Source organism: Heterocephalus glaber, unplaced genomic scaffold, assembly GCF_053883595.1.
Source record: "Heterocephalus glaber isolate CG9 unplaced genomic scaffold, H.glaber_assembly_v1.0 deba00001689, whole genome shotgun sequence".
NCBI lineage: Eukaryota > Metazoa > Chordata > Mammalia > Rodentia > Bathyergidae > Heterocephalus > Heterocephalus glaber.
In genome coordinates, this window is record NW_028258414.1 from 5739757 (window position 1) to 5765771 (window position 26015).

At 44.4% G+C, this 26015-nt stretch overlaps 1 protein-coding gene across 14 annotated transcripts in view; it reads left to right on the plus strand.

The window, feature by feature from the left end:
* Nucleotides 1-26015, plus strand: part of Tln2 (talin 2) — a 404430-nt gene that overhangs the window by 364280 nt on the left and 14135 nt on the right. For all 14 annotated transcript variants that reach the window (XM_013076183.3, XM_021237120.2, XM_087199034.1 and 11 more), the window contains 4 exons: nucleotides 1569-1754; nucleotides 5204-5311; nucleotides 18497-18602; nucleotides 19579-19703. In XM_013076183.3, coding sequence (XP_012931637.2) covers nucleotides 1569-1754; nucleotides 5204-5311; nucleotides 18497-18602; nucleotides 19579-19703 — 525 coding nt within the window. The remainder of the gene's footprint in view (nucleotides 1-1568; nucleotides 1755-5203; nucleotides 5312-18496; nucleotides 18603-19578; nucleotides 19704-26015) is intronic.

Sequence of the window (26015 nt, forward strand, 5' to 3'; positions counted from 1 at the left end):
GAGTGAAGATAGATACCTGGAGTTACTATGACAGGAACATTACCTGTCCTCTGTAGCGCGATGAGGTTGTGTGTCAACTCTTCCTAACCCCTACAAATAGAAAAACACTGGCAATGAATGGTTTTACCGTGAAATTTCTTTTTAATAGGAAGTCTGATCACAGACGAACCTGTTTTGAGGGGGATAGGAGGAAGGAAGCTGCCTCTGCTCCTGGTTGTTGTGCACCTTCAGGTCACCGTCCCAAGGTGACCTGATGAGTAGCAGAGAAATCAGCAGTTCTACTGAGTGTTGTGAAGAGGGCTTGGGTTCTTCTGTCCTCCCTTTAATAGATCCAGCCTTGGTTGATAGGCTTAGCTCATAGTTTAAAGAAGAACCTAAAAACTACAGGAGTAAGTAACTCAAAAGCTGGTGATCTCACCTGGCTACCTAGGCTAGGTGTTTCCTATCTAGTCTGGACCCAGGTACAGACAGGTATGAGCGGGCCTAATGGTGGCAATGGAATGGATTTGGAAGTTGGAGCTATGCTGGGAAGTTAGAGACACTTGGTCATTCTGAGTCTAGCAGTGTGATACAGGCTTCAGCCGGGTTGTGATTCCATACAGCAGGTACCGTAAGGCCCATGGCGGGAGTGGGGACCTGGCATTGTAGCCTTCCTTCCACTGCAGTGTTCAGGAGCAGAGGTGAGGTTTGCGGTCCTGGGATCCTGGATCGCACCTGCCCATTTTCAGGAGTGGTGATGTTTAACACCGGTGGCACCTGGTGGGAATGCTGTCTGGGTCCTCCCTTCTCCTCTGAAGTCTTCCCTGCTGAAACATCATTGCTTAGGGGTAAAGACAGGCAGACCCCTCCTGGGATGGGGTCTTCCTATGCAGGGACAGACACTCATTGGACACACAGCCCTGGCCCCAGACACTGGTGTTGAAGAGACAAGATCAAATAGGTCCGGCCAGAAACAGCTTAACTTGGCTGACAGGTGAAACCAAAGTGGGCTGTTGACTTACCGTGGTTAATGTATTTCAGCTTCTCCAGAGGTGTGTGCATGTGTTTAAATAATTCAGTGTCACCGTGGCACATTTGACATGAACACTTCTGCACAATTATGCAGTTATATTTGTAACACAGGCTGAGAATAGTAGGAGCTGATGCTTCATTTCCCCCAACCCAACACCCGCTTAAAGAGAGGGGGGAGCCTACAGTGATACATCCCAGTCAGTCCTGCCCCCAGAAGCAGCGTCGGGACTGTGGGTTTCTGAAAATTGCTGAAACACCAGCAGGGATGGGGGAAGAGAAGTGGGAAGCCACACAACCATCCTCAGGAAGGGCAGTGTCAATGTCTGTCCTGTGAGTGCCAAGTGTCGGTGTGAGAGGTTTGTGCACACTAGAATCCTGAAAGGAAGAACAGCATCACTCTTCTGAAATTAAATTTCTAATTTCCTGCTACTTGACAGTTTCTTCAGGTTGCTGGCTTGGTTTTCAGACAGAGACACAAGCCTGGCTGGAGAAGGCTAAGTTATTTCTTGTCCTTTGTTTTTAAATTTTGTTCACCTCTTCCCATTTCTGACTTCCAGGTGTTCCAGACAAAAGAGGTACCTGAAAAGACATCATCACCTGAAGAATCGATAAGGATGACAAAAGGCATCACCATGGCGACAGCCAAAGCCGTGGCAGCTGGGAACTCGTGCAGACAGGAGGACGTGATTGCTACCGCCAATCTGAGTCGGAAGGCCGTGTCGGATATGTTGACAGCTTGCAAGGTACAGGGGTAGAGGGGTTTTAGAGGGGTAGATAGATGGTTCTCTGCCCTGACTGAGCCGTTTCCTGTCGTCTGGAGAAGGGGCAGGGCAGGAATAAGTAGCAGGGAGCAGCTCCGTACTTTATAGTAATCAGAGAGTGGCATAGGCATCCACCTGGGGAAATGCCCCTCAGATAGTTCTGTGCCATCCACTGTCCAGTTCTAAAGCAGGCAGGGAACGCCCCCCCCCCCGCCCAAGGCTAATGGGGGGGGTCCCTCTGGCAGCAGCAAAGGAGACTCTGGGTGCTGCACGTACACACCATGTTCCCTCTCCCCCAGCGCCCTCCTGCCTCCCTGGCTCAGGCGTTTTGTGCCAGGAGAGGTGTTGCCCTCACTGGGTGAGGAAGTGGGTTAGAGGAGTACAGGAATTCGTGAACCATGTCTTGCTCTCCGTGCTGGACATCCCTGAGAAACCTTCTGATGCTTGGGTGACAAGGGCAGCTGCTCTGAGCCTGCACTTGTGAAGAGGCCCCGAAGACCTATATTTTACTATAATTGTTTACCCTTTGAGAAAGCGAACCATGAAAATCCCACATCACCGTGCATCCCACCAAGCACCCTGACCCCAGGCCTTCACCCCTCTGGGAACACTGTTGCCCCAGTGAGGCTGACTGCTGTTGAGCAATCAATGGATGCTGCCTCTGCCACGGTCAAGGGAGAGGGGGAAGATTAACTATTGGGATGTGAAGGATGCTGCAGGGTCCAATGCTGATGGCTTCTTGGGAACCCCTCGGAAGGGGCAGATGGTTTGGAAGTACTGGGGGCTACAAGGACCTAGCCACAGGAGACACCATCCCAGCTGTGGGTCTCCTAGGTATGGTGGAAGAGGGCTGGTGCAAGGGTGAGCAAGTAGGTAGGCCGTTTTCGCGAAGGCCTAGGCCAGGGAGTTCAGACTCTGTCCGGAAGCCACAGGCATTTGCCATTTCTCTTTACTCAGTGGATTCTGCTCAACAGAAGCGATAGCTCTCAAAGGGTTACAAACCCAGAGAGTTGGATTTACCTGGCAAGATGTGCCCCAAAGCGTTATGGTGCCACTTAGAGCGCCTCATAGTTTTGAAGGGGCTTTGTATGTATTTTCTCATTTGATCCTAGACTAGAGCAAGAGTAATTGCTCCAGTGTGTCAGATGGTAACATGGGCTCAGAGAGGTTAAGTGGCATGATCAAGGTCACACAGCTCTTCCCTAGCAGAACCTGAGCTAAAACCAGCTGTCTGACCCCATGGCTAGTGTGGTTCTGCTGCCTGTAGCCTCCTGGCTGTGACGCTTAAGGCTGCCTTGGCTGGCGATTGGCAGGCACTTTTGTCCCCACGTTACTGACAGGAAACGAGAAATAGAAAAAGACTGTGCTTGAGGCAGAAATGGAATGCAGTTCAGATAGTTAAGTTTCTCTTGCACAGGTTCCCCTCTTTTCAGGTAGAAGAGTGTGGATGCTTCTGCCCACCCTCAGCTCCCTTGGACCCAGACCATCTTGGCTTTGCAAAACAACACAGTATCTGGAGCTGTGCAGCTTGTATGTTTGTGTCACACACCAAAATCAGACTTGACAAGTGTCAGTCCTGAGGCACCTATCAGGAGAGGACTTACGGAGCAAACCTAGGCACATTGACAGTTCTCTTGGTCTCCTGTGTCCCTTGCCCCTTGGTAGACAGGAAATGAGGCAGCTTGCTAGGAGGAGGTACCTGCAGTAAGGCACATACAGGAACCCAGGCTGCTGAGTGGTGGATCTGGAAGAAAGTCTTACACATCACACAGAAGAGCCACATTGCCCTGTTTAAGCACAGCCTTTACCCTGACTGGGGCAGCAAGACCAGTGTGGGCTCATCTTGTCCAAGTGGGGAGGATCACACTAATCCCCTGGGCTTACCCAGTCCCCAAGTGAATGTCCGTGTATGTTTCTGTCCTTGTTCTCATGTGCGTGTTTATGTTAGATACAGTTTCTTATCTGCCAGTACAGTGATGTGTCATGGCTGTTTCTGTCTTGCTGTGAATCATTACCACTGACTTTTTAATGACTACCAAATACTCTGATAGTGAATATTATCTTTCCCCTGTTAGGAGATATTTAGGTTGTCTGCGTTTTTTTTATCATGAACTTTCATATAATGAACATCTTTGGATATATCTGGATTATTTCCTTAGGCTAGACTCCAGCAGTGGAATTAGTGATATGACACTTTAATTATTGTCAGATTGTCCTCCCGAAGGCTCTGCCAAGTTACAGAGCCATCACAGCAGACAGGATCTCCTCACCCTCACCTCTCCCACAGCCCTAATTGGGGGCCTTGCACGGGACTGCTAGAGGTGACACTGAGGAACCTAATGGTTGTATCTTCCCATGGCAATGTCCCCTCAGACAGACATGGACCTGTGCCACAGTGTTGGAGACACGAATGTGGGAATGAACAAGATGTGGCTGTGTCCAAGCATGGCTCTGGGCTCCTGTTTCTGCCTCTGAGGCTCCTTAGCCTCAGATGAGTCAAACCTGGCTCCTAACTGACAGATGCTGGCCACTGTCAGAGGTGGGGACAGAGCAGGGGAGGATCCACAGGTGTACCACCTGCACCCCGTCCCTAGGGAGAGCGGCCTGCATGGGGGATCATGGGGGCTGTCGGTATTCCCCTTCAGCCTCACCTTTCGTTCTAATGTCTGATTTCTGTTTGTCTTGATCTGTGGCTTACTTGTACTTGTGTATTTTATGTATTTCTGAAGGCCTCCCCACCAAATTCTTTCCAGAGTAAAGCTAGAGGAGGAAGAATGGCCAAGGGGGTAAGGTTACCAGTTTTTGCAAATAAAAGACAAGTTATTGCATACTTGTACTAAAAAGGTTTTTTATTTTTGATCTGAAATTCTGGTTTAACTGGTTACGTTTTATCCAAAATTCAGATCTAACTGGGTGTTTTATCTGACAACCCTATGAATCACAATGCCATTTGAAGTGGTACGTCATGCCCAACTGGAGGTGGCAGGCCACGAGTGCAAGAAAAAGGGGTAACATGCTGTTGGGCGTGTCCTCTGGTTTGCCTTTCTCACCATTTGGGTAGAGTGGGGTGAGTTTTTTACGGTGCCTGAGAAGCATCCTGGTTACAGAGCCCTCCCTGTGACTGAGCAAGGCAGAGGTGGTCAGTATGTCCTGCTGAAAACTAATTCCAAGTCTTTTCTGGATGCTTTGGTGCATGTAGGATTTTTTTAATTTGAAAAAATGGAGGGTGGGAATGGGGAGAGAAAAGAACTGGACTCAGGTGTTCCTGTCAGAGTCGGCACACACACGTGAGAGAACCTCCTGGGGAAGTGGGCAGGCTTCTCCGAAGCCAAGGGTCCAGCTGCACTTTTCCCAGCACTGTGGGTAGTGAGCCGCCCATCCAAGGCTCCTTCCTCCTGCTCTAAGACCTCAACATCCCTTTCTCTCTCCAGCAAGCATCCTTCCACCCTGACGTCAGCGATGAGGTGCAAACTCGGGCCTTGCGGTACGGGACGGAGTGCACCCTGGGCTACCTGGACCTTCTGGAGCACGTCTTGGTGGTGAGGAGCGGCCTGGCTTGGGGGCCTTGGGAGGAGCTGTGTCACAGTCCCCTGACCTGGCTGATTTGGTCACGGCCCTCCCAGGCGCCTCCTGTGAGGCTGGGTGTGGGCCGAATGGAAAAGTTGGATCAGTATGTGGAGCAGAAGGTGCAGTGTGCAGGTAATGGCAGCTACCATAGAATCCAGGAGAGCCAGGCGCTCTCTGGCACCAAAGAGGCAGGACTAGCATGGAAGAGGAGCAGGCAGAGGAGGTGTGGAGGGTGGCGCCACCCCTGAAAAGTATCGAGACTCTTGTCCCAGAGACCTGGCTCATCCTGTGAGGACATGCTAGGGAGGACCGATGCTGATGCCGAAGGTGGCTGTGGCCTCTCATTACTGCCTCCCGTCCTGGAATGAATACCTTAGATCGTGGTGACAGTGACTCCCCAGGCCGGTGTGCCCAGTGTGGTGCTGGATTCAGAAGGCAGAAATGGAAGATGCCAGACTCCCAGTTCCTGGGGTGGCCTGACTCCTTGCACGTCGGGAAGATCTAACCATGGAGATCCAGGAAGCAGGCACAGGGCACATCTTTAGAACCTTGTAAGGTCTAGGGCAGGCTCTGAGAGAGTGTGTTTGGAAGAGAGTTGGTATCTGCCCTGCCCCTGGTCTTCCAGACCTAAAAAAGACACATAGTGGACCCTCTTCCTGTCCACAACCTCCCTGCCTAGAGGAGGGCTCAAGCCTTCTGTTGCCTGGGCATTCTTAGTTTTTCCCCTTTGTCCTGCACAACCACGTGAGCCAGCCAGAATGATTCAAGACCCACAGAAGTTTGTCCCTTGATTGAGGTCGCGTTGCTGTTCAGCAATAGACCTGGGACCAAATCCCAATTATCTTTATTCCAGTTCTGTGCCCATTCTAGCATCCCACTGCCTTAGCCTTAAAAATAAGTTATCCTCTATAAAAAACCAAGAAAAAAAATAATAATCATCATCTGATGTTAACCATTTTAGATCTTCTAAGGGGTCGTTATTTTTATTCTGCATCCTGGTAACTGTGGTCATTACTGATGAAATCTTTTGGGAGAATAGCTCATCTGGAATCATGAGCTTTGGGCTCCCAAGGTCTGAACCCCTGTGAGTAGAAATCAAGGTAAAGCATGTGGGCTGAGGAAAGAACGTCTTGGCCTGTCACACTCAGACAAGGGGCCTCAGTGGTCACGTGAGCTGGGTGTGTTGTGATACAGTGAGGGTGTTTCATCCGGAATTCGGGGCAAAGAGAATAAATCCAGCAAGGCTTCCAAAAGGCGACTCCTTCTTTTTGGAACAACACACAGTGATCCCTTTATCCTCGGAGTATATATTCCAGGAGGGTCACAGCTGGCCAAATATATGTACTATGTTTATTCCTGTGTATAATCACCTGTGATCAAGTTTAATTTTAAATTATGCATAGTAAGATTAACAGCAAAACTAGTAAAGAATCAATCATTACCAATTTATTTAATAAGCGCATTTAGGGTTAAAGGAGCATTTCAGGAAACCCAGGGCTCTGGGGCTGCTCATTCCAGGCGTTTTCCATTTACTCTTCAGACTGTGGTTGACCTTGGGGAATGTGGGTGAGGGGTGACTACTGCGTTTATTCTGAGTCCCTTAGAGCCTTGTTATAATGAAATATAGGACAGTGTTGTGAAAACAGGTTTAGAGTTCAAATCCTGCCCGTGCTGGGTAAATAGCTGCTTGGCCCAGGTCTTACCTGGACGTTGGTTTCCTTGGCTATTTAGCAGGCTTGTGTTGAGGATTAGATGAACTTCTCAGGAAACCCAGGACTCTGGGCTGAGAGATCTGCTGAGTGCCTGCCGAGGTCTCCCACCTGGAAGAGGCTGTTTCCAGGCTTGGAGTGATGATACCTGCTCTGCTTCCTAAGTGCAAGCTCCCTCCTGCAATCCGCCTCTTCTCTCTGTTTTCTCTCACATGCTTTTGTTTTTGTCTTGTTCATGGCAGGGAGGGAGGTTTTGCAGGAACACCTTCTTTCTAATTCCCCACTCTTCCATCCCATTCATTAGTGAACTGTCCTCCCTTACCTAGGCAGGTTAATCACTAACTTGATGGTTGTAGTCCAGGCTAGCAAGTTCCACCTTTGCCCTGGGTGAGTCACCTCACAAGTGTTGCTGCATGGAAGGCCACCTCCAGCTTCATCTCTTAACAGAGCTGCACACCCATAGAAGAAGGCAGGCAACCTTGGAGATGGTCAGTAGAGTGGAGCAATCCCTGTTCATGCTCCAGAAAAAAGGCAGCTGATTTGGGGGAGAAGGGCACTCCTTTCTTAAGAACATTCTCCCATTGGAGAAGGAAACAGCACCCTGACAGGGTCCCCTCCCTGACCTCAGGCTGACTTCACACCCTACCCTTGTTGGGCAGACAGGTGAGACAAGGCATCCCAGTGTAGTCGGGGAGCATCCCTCCAATTGACTGGCAAATGGCTGTTCACTGTGCCTGAAGCGGGCCGGAGGGTCCAGAGTCTCCGAGCATTAAAGAAGTTCCAGGAACTCTACCCAGGCTGCACCGGCAGAGGGCCTCGCTTAAGGGCTGCCTGAGCAGTTGAGCAGTGTCTTGGGGACTGGAGATGAGGAGGGAAGAGGGGAGACCACTCATTTCTTTCCCAGGGCCCCGGTAAGAATGCATTGTACTTTATGGCTGCATGTGCTTTCCTGTGGCTGTTCACATCTTAGTTGCGTTCTGTCGTGGATTCTTCCTGTATCCGCTATAGTGCAGGACTCAAACCTTATGTCTTATCCACTTGGGCGTTGACATATCTGCTGAAGGCGGCCATCTGCATTTTGCATTGTTGTATGCAATTATTTTCCGTTGTAGTCCATGCTTACAGTAGACACAGGAATGTTGTATTTGTCCCAGACTGTTCAGAGGATTTTGGAAGCTAGTGCTAAAATGAAATTATTGGTAGGAAGAAAAGCCAAATGATGGTAAAAACTAACTTTATATAGAGTCCATCATCTCATCTTTTGCAATAAGAATTTGGTTTTGGGGGCCGGGGATTTAGCTCAGTGGTTCTGCCGCCTGCCTCACAAGCGCAAGGTCCTGAGTTCCATCCCCGGTACCAAAAAAATGAATTTGGTTTTTATACCTTAAGGATGATAGGTGCTGATAGCTGTGACAGCCAAGGATGTGAATGAAATAGCATTGTGTATTTACTGGTTCGTAGATGTATTTTTATTCTCTTTAGCAAGGTAGACACACTCTTTGAAGGGTACTTTCTAATTTAAAAATATAGGAAAGAAACAAGCCTCTTTCTAGGGAATTATCATAAACTCTACAAAAAATTTCAAGTTCCTAACTAAAAATTATAGAACCACTATGAGAGCTCTGTCACCTAAAGTGTGAGCCTTTATCAACATCCAAGTTCTACTGCTAAAAATAAGTTCTTCACACTTCATATTATTCATTCCATCTCCCGCAACAGAGCAGACTTTGAAGAGATCTGGGCTGAAAGTAGGCTAAGAGCAAGGAGGATTGTGACACACTGAGGGGCCTGCAAGCCGCAAGTCGGAAGAGGCCAGGTGCCCGGAGATGAAGAAAATGAGAATGTGCTCAGCATGGAAACTCATTGCATTTTCAGAGGGAATTCTAACTGATAGAATCTGAAAGCCAAATTGCTAATTTAAAGACATCAGAATTTTGTGCAAGTTCTCTTTAGGGTAGAAGAAAGAATATTAAGATTAAATATTTACAGACAATAGAAAAAAGCAATTAAAAATAAAACTAGACCCATACACACACCCTACCCCTTGGTCTTTGCAGAGAGATCATGTATGACCAGGTGACTGTGGTGTCTCTATTGTGAAGCAAATTTAGCCTAAACCAGAACTGTAGCAGGTCTTGGGATAGCCCTCCTAGAATGCGTGAAAAATTGATCTTTGTTTGTAGAAACTCAAAGAGAATAGGTGAGACCCTGAAGGCTGAACACAGGCCAGGTAATCATCCAGTTTTTATAAAAGGAGAAAGAAAAAGCTCTTAGAAATTAAGGTTTAAAGTATCCACCTATCTGGAGAACTAAATTGATTCTAAGGTATACAAGGAGGGTCCTGGCTCTTCTTTAGTGGGCCACTTGTCTTAAATTTAGGTGCTTAAAAATGTGGATGAACTTACACTGTTTTAGCCTTTCAGATAAAAGACCTTAGAGCCCAGGATTCTTCCATCTTTTCTGGGCACTACATTCTAGTAGTACTTTGAAAAAAGCTTAAAAATACAGAAAATAATATGAACATCCATGCATCCACCATCTATAATTAACTGACTTTGTTAATTAACATATTGTGTTTGCTTTGGGCCCTTAATTTTAAAGAAATGTGTCAGTAATTAGCTTTATGTCTTTCCCAACCCTGTCCTCTTTTTCCTCTATGTAGGCACAAATAAGAACATGATTTTAGCACTCTTGAACTTTTGTGGGTCTTGGACCCCTTTTAGCTCCCACCCACCACCTTCACCAAAGAAACATGAGCACAGACGTGCAGAATGGTCCTTGAACTGTAGAGGGGTCATAGACCCAGAAGCTCACTTGGAATCTTTTGGAAGATACAGGCTCCAAATCTGGATTCCTTCCTCAGGTGTCCTATTTTTTGGAGAGTCCATTCACCTCTCCACAACACACAGGATTTCACATAGGCAGAGCCACTATCCTGTTGCCCTGGGAGCTGCTCAAGGAAGTTTTTGGGACACCCAGTGGAAGGGTGTTGGCCACCTGCATTTGCTGTATAATCCTTGCAGGCCAAGAAAGAGCCACCTTGCCTTACACTTGAGTATTTCTGCAAAACTATGAGATCTCTGACAGGGTTAAAATTCACTTCTGCTGGCAGAATTGAATTTGGATCTGTCTGTTGCCTGCTATTAGGAGTTGTGTTGATTTAATGTGAAATAAAAATAGAACTCCTTTCCTCCTACCTTATCTAATGTTGGGGTACTTTAACTTAGAGGGCGCAGTATGCACAGAAGTGGTACTTTCTCTACCTCAAGCCCTCTTCTGTTAAAGACAGAAATCTTTAATCATTCTACCTTGATGATTTAAGTGACTCTTCCACCACACCTGTAAGTTTTTTCCAGCTCTAATGAGATATAACTAATATACAATAAACAACACTCATTGAAAGTGTACGATTTGAGTATTGACAGGAGTGCATACATCTGTAGCAGCATAACCACAATCAAATTAATGAATATATTTTATCAACCCTCAAAATTTCCTGGAATCCCCTGACCTGCTTCTTATTAATGTGGCTGTTTCTATTTTCAAGACTTTTATATCCATGGACTCAAAGAACACATACCTTTTGTCTGATTTCTTTCTATTCCATCCACATTGCAATGTGTCATCAATAACTTGTCCCCATGATTGCTGAGTAGTTTTCCATTGTATGGATGTGTCCTAATGTGTTTATCCATTCACCTGTTGATGGACAGTTGGGCTGTTTTCAGGTTTTGGTTATTACAAATAAAGCTTTGAAGAACACTCATATGCAAGTTTTCTATCAAGATATATTCATTTGTCTTGGATAAATACCTAGAAGTGTTAGTGTCATGAAGAGTCGGTTTATGTTTAACTCTTTGAGAAAACTACCAAACTCTTTTCCATCATGGTTTTACTATTATACATTTTTTCCAGCACTGGGTGAGAATACCATTTGCTCTACATCTTTGTTTCCACTTTCAGAGTCAGGTGTTTTAGTTTTTTTTTTTGTACCGGGGATCAAACTTGGGTCCTTGTGGTTGCCCAGCAGGCGGCAGAAACCACTGAGCTAAATCCCCAGCCCATAGTTTTAACCATCCTATTGAGTGTGTAGAGATACCTCGTGATTTTAATTTACAGCGTTGATTATCTTTTTATGTACTTGTTTCACTTCTGTATATCTTGTTTGGTACAACGTGTGCTGAGGTCTTCTCCCTATTTGGGGATTTTCTGTTTCATTGAGCTTTTAGAATACGTTCTGCTGGAGTATACCTCAGGAGACTCATGTGTTGAGAGGTTGGACATTTGGAAGGTGATTGGATCATGGGAGTGCTATACTCATCAGTTGATTAATCCCTGATGAATCCATGGTGGAATGTGCTGTTAGGATAGGGGACCCGGTCAGAAGAGTCAGGTCACGGGAGCCGTGACCGGGAAGGCTATATATACCTCCCTGTCTGGCTCCTCCCTTCTCACTCTGCTTCCTGACCAGCATGATGTAAGCAGCTTTCCTCCACCCTGGCTCATCGCCATGCCATTCCTCCCACAACACCACCCAACCTCTCTTAGAAGTTGTGTGTGGCGGGTATTAGGTCTCACCGATGAGAAAGTGACTAAGACTCCGGGATACAAGTTCTTTTCAGATATATGCTCTCTCAGGGTGTGGCTTATCTTTTCCTTTTAATAATAATGTCTTGCAGGGGCAAGGGAGCCAAATGTGTAGTACTAAAATGAAAAAGAAAGAAAATGACAGCTCTGCAGAGTTGACGGGGGAAGTGTGCAGATAGAACTTAGATAAATAGGAAAGTAAGATCAAAATACATCTGTTATACCTCAGGTAATAAGTTTTAGGGTGAATTGATAGAAAACATTGAAGATGAACTGAATTTTGCTGTTTGCATAAGTCATCAAGTTATTTTTAGAGCTATAGTTCACTTCCCATTCTCTTCTTTTGAATGCCTATTGATTCTCTGTCTTTAAATGTCGCCACTGAAATATACTTTACATACAATAAAATCCATCCTTTCAAAGTGTACAATTCATTGGTTTTTAGTATATTTACAGACTTATGTAACTGGCACCATAATTTGTTATTGGAACATTTTCATTACCCATAAGAAAGTTCACATCTATTAGCAGTCATGCTCCATTCACCCCACTCCATTCTTACACCTGGGCAATGACCTCTATCTACAGATTTGCCTGTTATGGACTTTTCATATAAATAGAACCGTGCAATATGGTCTTCTTCTTTTTTCTTTTCTTTTGGTACCGGGGATCGAACTTGGGTTGTTGCACTTGCAAGGCAGGCGGCAGAACCACTGAGCTAAATCCCCGGCCCCACAATATGGTCTTTTGTGACTGGCTTCTTCCACTTAACATAGTGGTTTTTAAATCCATTCATGTTGTAGCAGGTAGTAAAACTTCATTCTTTTTTATGGCTGAATAGCATTCCATTTTGTGGATAATGGTGTCTATTGACGATCAAAAGCTTATGTATAATTTTAATGAAGTCCAATTCATTTCTCCTGTAATTTTTTATTTCAGCATCTATTAAGAATCTTTACCAAATCTAGGATTACTAAAAGTATTTTCCTGTTTTCTTTTATATAGTTTCAATTCTCATACTTATATTATAATGTATTTCTAGTTAATTTATGTGTATGCTGTTGAAAAAGGGAAAGGTTCATTTTCTTACCTATGGCTATCCAGTTAATCCAGCACTGTTAATAAAAAAAAAAAATCTATCCCCACTGAATTCAAGGTGCCTTAGCACGTTTATTGAAAATTAGTTTATCATATATGTAAATCTGTTAAGGAACTCTTTCTTTGCTCTAATCTTCTGTATGTCTGTATAGCAATATCATGTTGTTTCAATTATTATATCTTTATAGGTCTTGAAATTAAGTAGTTTAAGACATTCAACTCTGTTCTTTTTCAAAATACCATCAGCCATTCTAGCTCCTTTGTACTTATTACACATTTTAGGAAAATCTTATCAATTTTAATTTTTTTTAAAAACCAGTTGGGAATTTGATTGGGATTGTGTCGAACCTATAGATTGATTTGGGAGAAGTGACATCTTAATACTGAGTCTCCTGACCCATGAACACAGTATATCTCTCCCGTTTTTTAGGTCTTTAATATTTCTCAGCAGTGGAGAGAAATGTTGTGGAGTTTTTAGTGTTTGAGTCTTATATATCTACTGTCAAATTTAACCTAGCTGTTTAATAATTTTTATGCTTTTCTAAATGGCACTGCTTTTTCCCATTTTCATTTCCTGCTTTTCGTTACTCGTACATGGAAATGTAATTGGTGTGCATATGTTGACCTTATATCCTGTGATGCTGCCAAACTCATTAATCTGAGAAGTTTGATTTTTTACATACAAATCCCTTTGAATTTTCTCTGCAGATGTTCATGTCACCTGCAGAAAAATAAAACGCTTTATTTTTCCTTTCCCATCTGTATCCTTTCTTTTTCTTGCCTTTTTGCACTGGGTAGGAATTCTAGTACAGGGTTGGTAAACATGTGCAAATAAAATTCTTATCTTATTCTTTTCTGAGGGGAAAAACGTTCAGTCTTTCACCATTAAATTCTAGTGCTGCCACCTTCTGTTAGCCACTGTAGAGAAGCCATTTAACGATGCCCATGGACTGCTTAGCTACTCAGACCCAGGGCCGTAACTATTCTCCACCTGATGTCCTTACAGTATGTATTGTCTTAGACAAAAATGATACACGCCTCTTACAATTAAGCGGTGCAAGTGCCACCATCTGAATCTGGAACAGTGGTTCACAGGTAGAGCTATATAGGAGAATCACCTGAGGAATTTAAAGAACCCTGATGCCCAGGCCCTACACCAGGGAAATTCTGTTAATATCCCTTTATATGCATTCATTTATATAACCTCACCATAAGGAAAGGACTGTTGTATCCATTTAGGAGATAAACTGAGGCTAGACTTACAGAGACCCAGGACCCAAAGCACAGTGAGTCCGGAACCCACACGTAGCTATCGGCCTGCCCACTGGCATGTTAGAAAGTAAAAGGTGTTTACCTTCCTTCCCTCCACATGTCCATGGTTCTAGTGAAACTGGTCTTGAAAGTACCTTATTAAAACTTGTCCTGGGGCATGTTGGTCTGTTTTTCACTTATTTGTTCACTTACAGGTCTGTACTGAGTTCCTAGAATCTGCAGCAATGTATGTGTGTGTGTGTGTGTGTGTGTGTGTGTGTCCCCTTTGAGTGGGAGAATGAGAGTAGCAGAGCAGGTGGAATCATAGAACGGTAGCAAATATAGAATGAATTTAAAAGATTACTAGAGGAAGGAAGGTGAAGACAGATGAATGTGAAGTAATACTTGAAAACCATTGGCTGATCCGTTTGCGTGTGTAGCACAAATATCATCTGTACCCTGGTCTGTCTAGGACTGCTCACAGTGAAACCCACTAACTCCTCCAACCCCAGTTTTTGTTGTTGTTGTTGTTTTTTGCTTAAATTCTTTTATTGGTACATTTTAGGTATACAATATGTTTACATTTATCATTGGGTGCTTGTACCTGTACACGATGTATCTTGGTTCTTATTTTTTCCCCATTACCTGTGGGTCCTTCACTATTTACATACTTTGTTTCCTTTTTTTTTTTCTTTTCTCATCATTTTTCCTTTCCATTCTTCCCTTTCCCCATCTTCTCCCACCACCCCTACCCCTTTGGACCTTTTCCTATTTCAAAGTATCAGTTGTTAGTTATTAATCCTTTTAATCCTTATTTACAGTCTCAGTTTCTCACACTAGAGAAACTATGCGGTATTTACCCATGTGTGTCCTATTTATTTCACTTAAGACTATGGCCTCAGTATGCATCCATTTAGCTATAAATGACTCTAGTTTCCCGTTCTTTATGGCTGAGTGGTACTCCATTTTATAAAAAAACCACATCTTCTTTATCCAGTTTCCAGTTGATGGGCACTTGGGCTGCTTCCAAGCTTTAGCTATTACAAACTGTGCCACTATAAATGTGGGTACACATATATCACTGTGGTATGATTCTTTTAATTCTTTTGGGAAAATACCCAGCAGGGGAACAGCTGGGTCAAATGGGACCTCCAGCCCTAGCTCTTTGAGGTATCTCCACACTGATTTCCTTAGTGGTTGCACCAGTCTGGACTCCCACCAGCAATGGAGAAGGGTTCCTTTCTCTCCACACCCCCGCCAGCATTTGTTATTGGTTGATTTCATGATAGCAGCCACTCTTTCTGGGGTGAGGTGGAATCTCAGTGTTGTTTTCATCTGCATCTCTGGAATGACCAGTGATGTTGAACATTTTTTCATATGTTTATTTGCTGCTTTTACTTCTCTGTCTGAGAAATGTCTGTTCATTTCAGGTGCCCATTTTTGAATTGGGTCTTTGAATTTGGGGGATCTGATTTTTTTCAGTTCTTTATAGATTCGAGATAGTAGCCCTTTGTCTGAGTTACAGCTGCTAAAAATTTCTTCCCACATTGTTGGTTGTCTCTTAGCTCTGTTGATGGTTGCTCTTGCAGTGCAGAAGATTTTTAGTAAGATGAGATCCCAGTTGTTGATTCTTTCTGCTAGTTTCCGTGCTATTGAGGTTTTTGTTCATAAAGTCTTTTCCTATGCCAGTGTCTTCAAGACTTCTACCTAACTTATCTTCGAGCAAGTCTAGTGTTTCTGTTTTAATATTTAGATCTTTAATCCGCTTCCATCTTAGTTTAGTGCTTGGTGATAGATATGGGTCTAGTTTTAATCTCTGACAGGTTGAAATCCAGTTTTTCCAACACCATTTATTAAATAGGCTATCTTTCCTCCAATGATGGTGGTTGGCTCCTTTGTCAAAGATGAGGTGGCTCAGTATGTCTGAAGTTGTTTCTGCATCATCTAATCTATTCCAGTGACCCTCGGGTCTGTTTCTTTGCCAGGACCATGCTGATTTTATCACAGTAGCTTTGTAGTATAGCTTCAGGTTGGGTATTGTGGTACCCCCAGCCATGTCTCTGTTGCCCAGAATTGCTTTTGCTATTCTAGGTCTCTTCTGGTTCCAAATGAATTTTTGGATTGTTTTCTCTAGTTCTGTGAAGTATATTTTTGGAATTTCACTCGGCATTGCATTAAATCTATATAGCAGTTTGGGAAGTATGGCCATTTTCACTATATTGATTCTTCCTACCCAGGAACAAGGGATGTCTTTCCATTTTCTTATATCCTCCTCGATCTCCTTTTTCAGGGTGCTGTAGTTTTCAGTGTAGAGATCTTTTGCTTCCTTTGTTAGATTGACTCCTACATATTTCATTTTTTTGGATGCTATTGTAAAAGGAATTGTTTCCCTAATTTCTCTCTCAGTGAGTCTGCTATTTGTGTAGAAGAAGTCTATTGATTTTTGAGTGTTGACCTTATATCCAGCTACTCTACTGAATCTGTCCATTAAGTCTAGAAGTCTTTTGGTAGAGTTTTTTGGGTCTTCTATGTAAAGTATCATATCAGCAAATAATGACAGTTTAACTTCTTCCTTTCCTATCTTTATTCTTTTTATTTCTTTCTCTTTTCTAATTGCTGTGGCTAATGTTTCCAGAACTATATTGAACAGGAGTGGTGATAGTGGGCATCCTTGTCTTGTTCCTGATTTTAGCTTGAAAGTTTTCAGTTTTGGACCATTAAGTATGTTGTTGGCTGTTGGTTTTTCATAGATAGCCTTAATCAGGTTGAGATAAGGACCTTCTATTCCAATTTTCTGTAGCTTTTTTATCATGAATGGGTGTTGGATTTTGTCAAATGCCTTTTCTGCATCTATTGAGATGATCATATGGTTTTTGTCCTTGACTCTGTTAATATAGTATTACATTTATTGATTTATGAATGTTGAACCATCCTTGCATCCGTGGGATAAATCCAACTTGGTCAGGGTGTATGATCTTCTTAATGACCCTCTGTATTCTGTTTATCAGTATCTTGTTGAGGATTTTTGCATCTATGTTCATTAGGGAGATTGGCCTCTAGTTCTCTTTTTGTCCAACCCCAGTTTTACTAAGCATCTGTTAGAGTCATGGTGCAAAGGGATTAGGCCTGGGGTCCAAACGCCATCTTTTTCAGATTCCTAAGAAAGGCTATACTCCCAGCCCAGGTGGAGAAAAGTGTGGGGAACCAAGAAGGGAATTAGCCTTTCCTGAATACCTCCTGTGTCCCAGGCATTGTGTGAGCAATTTTTCAGCTGCTGCTGTGTTTGACTTTGTGCAGCCCTAAGGGTAGTCGTGATCCCAGGTTTGCAGATGAGAAACAGTTCTGAGGGAGTTCAGTGATCACTCACCAGTATCCAGCAAGGCCATGTTTGACAACAGGCTTGTCCAGTTCCAAAGTCTGTGCTTTGTCTCTAAGTCAGAGACTCTGAGACTGCGGAGACAGCAGTTATGCTTTTCTCCTGACTGCCCTAACGTGTCTGAAGAGTCACCTCATGAAGCACCAAAGAGAGTGTGGGAAGAGAAGTTCAAACTTAGGAAGGAATAGGATGGTGTACATCAGAATTTAAATCCACGCCAAAAGAGGGGGAGGAGCTTCATCTCCTTTCTTAGTTCTGTTCTTGGGTGATTGGAGAAAAAAACGATCTGATGTTATCTTTCAGAGGTTCTGGTTTTTGCTTTGGTTTGCCTTGGTTTTGGTACTGAGGATGGAGCCCAGAACCGTCACACTGAACTACTTTCCCAGCCCTTTCTCATTTTGAGGCAAGGTCTTGCTAAGTCACTGAGTTGCCCAGGCTGGGCTCAAACCTAAGATTGTCCTGCCTCAAGTCTCCCAAAGTCCTGGGATTACAGGCGGTGCTACCACATCTAGCATGGAGGTTCTGATACCTTGTTTAATACCACAAAAAAACAAAAAGCAAAAAAAGAAAAGTCTTTAAAATGTTTGAAGTTGATCAAAAGAGGACACATCCTCATGCCTCCTCCCAGGACGGCTTGTGGCTAATACCTCGGAAATGGATTGTTTGTTCAGGAACAACCATACTGATCACTAGCTGTGGCTCACATGAAGATTTTGTCTGCAGGACCCCCCCCAGGGAACACATTTCCTCAAATGGTCCCACATTTGCTTAGTCTCAGGTACCAGTGGGCCTTAGCCTGGGGCTTTTGTCTTCGCTCAGAATGTTCTTATATTTTGGGTTATTTTCACGTGTGTGTATTTGTTCTATACACAAAGTATGAATAAAGGATGAGAAAGGACTGTCCTCTTTGGGAACTATCAGAAGGGACCTTGGTTGCACCCCCAGTTCCCAGCTTCTCGTGGTTCCCTTGAGGATCCTGAAACCCAGTGAGTCCAGGTGTTCTCCTCCAAGGTCCTGAAGTCACTCAAAAGCAGAGGTGCAACTTAGAATCAGGGTGCCTACTAAGTCCGCCAGTAAAAGTGCCTCCTGTCGCAGCAGTTCCATCCTCCTCATGTATCTGACTTCTCTACCCATAGATCCTTCAGAAACCAACCCCAGAACTCAAGCATCAGCTGGCTGCTTTCTCCAAGCGAGTCGCGGGCGCCGTGACTGAGCTCATCCAGGCAGCGGAAGCCATGAAAGGTGGGTCGGACCCTGTCACTTCTACTTCCTTGTGCAGGGCTGGGATCTGAGGGAGGCTGAGAAGAGGAACAGCCCAGCCCACACAGGCCTGCACCAGCAAATGCAGCCAGGACTGGAGTGAGGTGCTTTTAACAGCCAGTTAGTTGTAAAAGAACATTGTCCCTGCTGTAAGTGTTTTCTCCAACCTTTTTATTAAATACAGTGGTGACTCAGTTCCTGAACTTAATTTTTTCCACAATTTTGGAAAAGATGGTCACATTTGTGTTTGGGTGGGAAAGATGGCCAGGGTCGTGTCTGTCACCTGATACAGATTTTGCAAACAAAAACAAAATTTTGCCAAACCACATCGTTCACAAACAAAATCGTTTGTGAACCAAGGTGCCACCATATTTCTACTTAACTGGTGTAATCCATCCAGAACTGCTCACTTCTGAGTCTTGCCATTTATATTTATATGCATTTTCATTCACCAAGATATTTATTCTCATTCAAATAGCACCCTGTGTGTACACCCCTTTGTGCATACAAAGAAGCAATCTCTTCACCAGGGAAGGTTTTCTGGCCAGTTTCCCTTCCCTTGCATTAGGGGTAGAGGGTAGAGGGTGCCCCCCTCTTGTGTTCCTGAAGGAGAAGGGCAGCCATGAGTCTCCTGAGGTTGCTTCTTCCACTCATGAGTGTTAGGTTAGAAGGCAGAGTGAGGCCCAAGCCTTAGTCCATGAGATCTGGAGTTTTACGGCTGCTCTTACTCACTGATCTGGGGGCTAGGGTTGTGCACACAACTCACTTAGAAAACCAGCTTAGCTGTCCTCTTGCTCCTACATCGGATGGCATTTATAGGAGCTAGAGACAGGGTCCCCTGGGACAATGCATACTAGGCTCATGGGGCCTCCCTGCATGCGCCTTTAGACATTGTAAGTAAGCTAGTACCCTGACATCTGCATGGACCAGGAATGACCTTTTTTTGGACTGATTTTAGGAACAGAGTGGGTGGATCCAGAAGACCCAACCGTCATTGCAGAAACCGAATTGCTGGGGGCTGCAGCATCCATTGAGGCTGCTGCTAAGAAGCTAGAGCAACTGAAACCAAGGGCAAAACCAAAAGTGAGTATTCGTTTGAGGTTGCTTCTCTGGTGTCAGTCGGTCTCCCAGTGGGTGGCTGAGAAACAGAGCTAAGGGTGCTGCAGGGAGCTTGTCATCTTCGCAGTGCTTAAACTAGCAAGCTGCAGACCTGCTCGGCCTGCCCGGTGCTTTTTACACAACATGGAGAAAAACCAGTGGGTGAATCTTTCAAGTTAACCACCCAAAAACATACTCTGAGTATCCAGGGGAAGAATCCAGGCCTTTACAATCTTGATTTAGTTCCATTATATAAAGCAGGTGGTGGATGCTTCCTATCAAAGGTTTCTGTTACTGGGTATGAGACTGTCAGCCTGGAATTCTCTGGTTTCCATTTTGCCTTTTACAGGGAAATCACAATGCTGGGTCTCTCCTTTTCTTAGAATCAACAGAGAACAATGTGAACCTCAAAATGGGACCCAATAGCAGACTTTTTCAGTAAATGCTGGAGACTGTGGTTAGCCAGTGTGTTTTCCATCTAAGTGTGTCATCTAGATAAATGTTTAAAAGTTAGTCATGAAAGTGTGTTCTGAGAAATAGTCATTGGAAGGAAAGAGATGCTTTTAGACTGAGCCGTCCTGATAGGAAGCTCTAACCTCGCACTCCATCCACCATGACCATCTTCAGTAGGAAGATGGCAAAACCAGAGGAGGCTTCTTAAACATACGTATTCAAGCAAGTCCTTACTGGTTCCTGTAACTCACCTTCCTTCCAAAGACCCACATGCATTAAGAAATGAAATCTAAGGCCATGGATTTAGCTCAGTGGTTCCGCTGCGTGCCTCGCAAGCACAAGGACCCGAGTTCGATCCCTGGTCCAAAAAAAAGAAATGAAATCTAGGGCTGGGGATTTAACTCAGTGGTTCTGCCACCTGCCTCACAAGCTCAAGGTCCCAAGTTCGATCCCCGGTACCAAAAAAAAAAACAGAAAGAAATGAACTGGCCCTTTCCCTCAAAAAAAAAAGGTGAGCAACACCCTCCCACACACCCCATTTAGGTGAGCCTAAAATTCTACCTTGACTTTTAAGAGTGAAAGATAGGATCTGAGCACTGAAATGTACCAGCCCACTCAACAGCAGTGCCCAGGATGATGTCATATGTAAAACAGACACCAGTGTGTAAGGAGCATGTTAAGGTTAAAACCGTAAAACCTTCCAGTCCTCGGAACTGGTCTACTAACTGTTGCCCCACATTTGGCAAAGGTATTTAAAATTTTCTCATCAAGGTGTAATTTAATGCCTTAGGTTAGGGTTCACCGGGGTTCTCTCTGCTGGCCTCTAACTATAGGGTCTTGAGTTGCCTGATATTTTTCAGTTTTTCCTATAAACTTAAGTAAGAATACATGTAGGGACAAATCTGTTTTCAGATTACCTCTTTGTTTCTCTGTTGTAAATCAACTTAATCGTGAATGAAAACCATACAAGAATCAACTGCTGACCATCATTTAGAGGTCTGGTTCTAGTCTTTCCTTTCCCCTCCCTGGTTTATCACACGAGGTTCCTTTCCACAAGAGTGAAAGACCTGCACTGATGTCCGGGACACTTTTACTCTGCTGGTGCTAATTTAACCTGATCCTTTCACTGTATTCTAAGAGCTGCTCTTCCAGGCCCTTTGTTCTCTTGAGCTCACGTCTGTCTAGATCCCAATTTCCCTGGCCTGTCCTTTATTAACTTCATGATTCTTGATTCAAAAAACTAAGTTATGAGAGTCCCTACCCCATAAGATTGTTATTGAAACAGTTAAGTTAGCTGATACAATTAAACTAGATAATGTAAGAACACAGTGTCTGGCAAACAATACAGCTCAGTAAGTGGTAACTACATTAAGGTGTTGCCTTCGTCATCACTAAAAATAGGCTTCTTCTGGGACCTTTTATCCTATCTTAGGATCTTTTACCCTAAGATAATGTTCAAAATAAGAATTATTCCATGAGCTGGGGATTTAGCTCAGTGGTTCCAGCGCCTGCCGCGCGAGCGCAAGGTCCTGAGTTCAATCCCCGCTACCAGAAACAAACAAGCAAACAAAAGAATTACTCCACAGGTGGGAAGGGGGACAATATCCAGTCTAGAGCATGTGCCAGTCTTCTAGGTACTTTGCTCAGCTTGACAAGGTTAGCTTGTCTGATCTTTGTAAAAAGTGCCTGAGGAATCAGGAGGCCCCTTCCCTTGCCAGGTTCAGCTGCCGTGACTGAGCTGGAAGGAGTGTATGTGGGCTCAACCCGTGCCATTCCTCATGTGCCTGGGTCCCTGGCCCTTTGTGGTTGCGGGTGTTCTTTCAGCTGTTAATACCACCTCTGGGAACCTGTCCCAAGGAGGAAATTCAAGAGGAAAATGAGTCTGTGTGTGGGAGAGGGGTGGTCCTTGCAGTCTTGTTCATACTGATGAGAAGTTAGATACAGATGTCTCCTTGAAGGAATGTGGTGCAGCTGTTAGGAGTGATGGTTACTAGGACTATAGCATGAGGAAGGTACTCCCAGAGTGGTGAGGGCAGAAAGGATACACATTTACAGGCGTGCAGTTATGACCGAAAATGCTTGCATATGGAAACAAATGCAGAATGTACAAGAGTAATGATGGAACTTGGAAGATGGAGGAGTCTGTGTTTACATTTTTTATAAAAAGGTAATAGCACTTCAGAAATTAGTGATGACTGCTGAAGTAGGTGGGTGAGAACTCCCTGCTCTACTCTAGGATCATCCACCCTTCGTATTTACAGGAGAGCTGGGCAACCACTCAGGAAAGGTCAGAGTTAACATGACTGATTATTTGAGTTGTTAGTTATAGGTACCAACTTTAGATGACTCTTGTGTTCGTGTTAAGGAAGGTGCTTGGTACTTCTAGAACATTTTACAGTGGTCTGATGTCTCTCTCCTGTTGGACCAGGAGCTCCTACCACATGAATACTATCCATAGAACTGTTCCAGGGCTGGGGATGTAGCTCAGTGGCACCATACCTTGCAAGGGCAAGTTCCTGAGTTGAATCCCCGGTATGGGGGGAGGGAGGCTGTTCTGAAGAAGCTATCAACCCAGACTATGGTTTTTGTTTCTATCTAGGAGGACCATCCACTGTGATAAAACTTCCGGCATGAAATAAAATATCTATCTTACCTTTATAAAGGAGGGACCAGGGATTTAGCTCAATGGTGCCACCACCTGCCTCACAAGCACAAGGTCCCGAGTTCGATCCCCAGTTCCAAAAAAAAAAAGGAAAAGAATAAAGGAATGTAGCGCTCTAGTTTAAAAAGAGTAATAGTGCTCACTTCAGCAGCACATATAATAAAAAGAGTAATAATCTGATTCCAGTACCAATCAGTGAGGTTCTGTCTTCATTCTCTTCTATAACCTTAAAAATATCCTCCAGGGGGCCGGGGATTTATCCCAGTTTCGCTGCCTGCCTCGCAAGCGCAAGGACCCGAGTTTGATCCCCAGTACCAAAACAAAACAAAACAAAACAAATCCTCCAGGTACCATAAATAAATGCTATTACATCCCTATCCCTACAGCTCTGTGCACCCCACTGGACAGGTGCACACACGCGCGTGCCTGTGAATGTCTGCCTTTCCTAACTGGGGAGCAGCATTGATGAACAGTTTGGGGGAGGAGTGATGACTTTGCTTAACCTGCTCTGCTCACTTCACTACATTCTCCAGGTTCCTGTTGTCAAAAGAAATAGTTCATTAAGATAATTCTGGTATATTCCCACCTCAGGCCCTTAAAATGTAACCATCTCCTTTTACCTGGAATCTCTCAGAGATGAATGACGGACAGATATCCACTGCTGAATCCAGTGTCCACTTGGGGAAATGGTGTCAGGGCAAGATGAGACTGTCCGGGAGCTCCGGGGCACGTATGTGCCATCGCGTCACTCTTGCCGCCGTTACCACACCTGCAGACCGACCTGGGCTCCACAGACAGGCTGGGTGCCATGGTGAGCGCCCCCTGCAGCCGTACTGTGCCTATTCTCAAGCCCGGTCAATCCTGGATGCCTTTTCTGCAGGCCTCTGTGTGATATGTTTGATATATTAGGTTGTTATTTAATCCAACTATATATCAAACATATTCCTACAGTGTCTTGCCCTGTCTCCGGGGGTTCCTAACAGAGTTTATAAGGCAACAGGAAAGAACATGTTAAACTCACAAGTAGATTTAGAAGATGGAGTGCTCATTGCCTTTCATTATGTTGTATTTCATTTCTTCCTGTAGCATTTGAGACCTGCATCAATATTACTAGAGTATTTGTTTATTGTAGAAACAAATCATAATTATTGATGTTTCTTAAGAGCTTGAGGTATTTTGTGCCGCTTGTTTGTATGAAGTGAGGAATCCTTAAGAGTAATGCATAATGGGGGGGGGGGGGGACACGCGGATTTGAGCTCATGTCTGTGATGTGGGATAAAGGCCAAGATTTTAATCTCCAATCATATTGAGATTTATATTTCATTTTTGGTTCATTTTTGTCCTGATCTTCAATTTAAAAGTTAGTGATTTGGGGGCTCAGAATGTAGCTCAGGGGTAGATCACTTGCCTACCATATGCAAGGCCCTGGGTTCAATCCCAGCACCATGAAAAAATAAAAGGAATTTTTATGATCAAGTTTTCATTGAAAATTCAAGGAGCACAAATCAATAATCTGTAGCTTTCCTTACGAATAGCAATGAAATGTGTAAACCACATTCGCTCTACCAAGTGTATAACCTCAAGACTAACTCTACATAATTAAGGTGGTGCAGTATGGACTCTGCTCTATTGAATTTCCTGTTATAGGTGAATGTGCCAGAGGTTGATGATATTTAGAGTAAGTCGACAACCAGGAAGTAATTCCATAGCCCAGGTGGCTGCAGCAGGAAGTTTGGGTTTATGATCTAAAAACCAGTATAACAACTGCGTTGGTCAGCTTTGACCTCGTCCTCAGAGACACAAGCCTGTGAAGTGTGTGTGAGTCCATTCTGCATTCTCTCACCAAAAGTTCTTATGAGCCCTGCTTTCTGGGAGGAGGGCTATTGTGCCCATACTCAGTTCTTTGGAGGAGAAAGGAAATATTGTTAAGAGCACTCCTGAGGGTATGGATGAGTAGTAAGTACCCTTACGGAGTTGAGCCAGTGGCTCAACCAGGGTGGTCAAGTAAGCCTTCCCTGGCCATGTGCAGACGCCATCGCCAAGGTGCATACAGGTAAATGTGTAGGGACAAGGTCGTAGCAGCAGCAGGCAGAGTGACGCAGAAGAGGGACATGCATTGTTAGAGTCTGGCTTCCAGAGTTGTGAGTGGTACCCATCCCTGGGGCCCTTTCCCTGTGGTCTCCCAGATGGGTGTCAAGGCCTGACCCAGTCGGCCCACCTTCACACAGTTAGAGCACCCTGGTCTTGGCCTTGAGTCTTCTTATAGTTGTTTCACTAAAATGATAAATAGCCACAGAAAAAAATAATAAGGTATGTATTTTTTAAAATCTGGACATGATGGCACACCAAATCCTCAGGAGGCCGAGGCAGGAGGATCACAAGTTCAAGGCCAGCCTGGGCAATTTAGCAAGACCCTGTATCAAAAAATAAAAAAGGTTAAGGATTGTAGCTCAGTGATACAGTACCCCTGAGTTTGATGCCCAGCTGGAAAAAAAAAAAACAATAGTTTTGAAAGTTATTTCAGATGAAGCCCATTTGTGTAAAGTGATGGGACTCTGGGTTTCTTTTGGTAATTTTGATGTGGACCAACATGCTCGCATACTGGTTAGTATGGTGAGTGTGAAAAGGTGACCAGGTGTTCAGAAAGAGAGAAGCAGTGGCAGCATCTTCTGTATGGCATAATGTGGACTTTGGTCCCGGGCCAGGAGACAGGAAGGTGTGAAAAGGAAGTGTGCAGAGAGCTCGGCCAGCACACATTCCCAGAGGGCTCCCCACTGGGGTAGGCCATGTGTCCTTGTCAGACCCTCCTCAGAACAGATGACTCTTACCAGATTTATCTGTTAGATCTTTGAAAGAATTCTGTTACCTTTTCTTTGCCCATTCTGCTTATAGACATTCAAGGCGCCCTGCCCACTTTTTGAGAGCTTGACAAAATGTTTTAAGAATTTTTGCATCAGTCAGAAATACTAATTGTAAGAGCATTTCAGTAGTATTAATTTCCATTTGGCAAATTAAAAAGTAATAGAGTAGCAGATACTCCAGGACAACCCCTCCTGAGATACAGTCCTGCAGACTTGGAACTTTGCCCATGGATGTTGCATGCACATTGCCCATGAGGATGCAGAGCATTCATCTGCCTCATTGCAGCCGTGCCCAGGAGGGGACCAGGCCGGCCCTGCAGC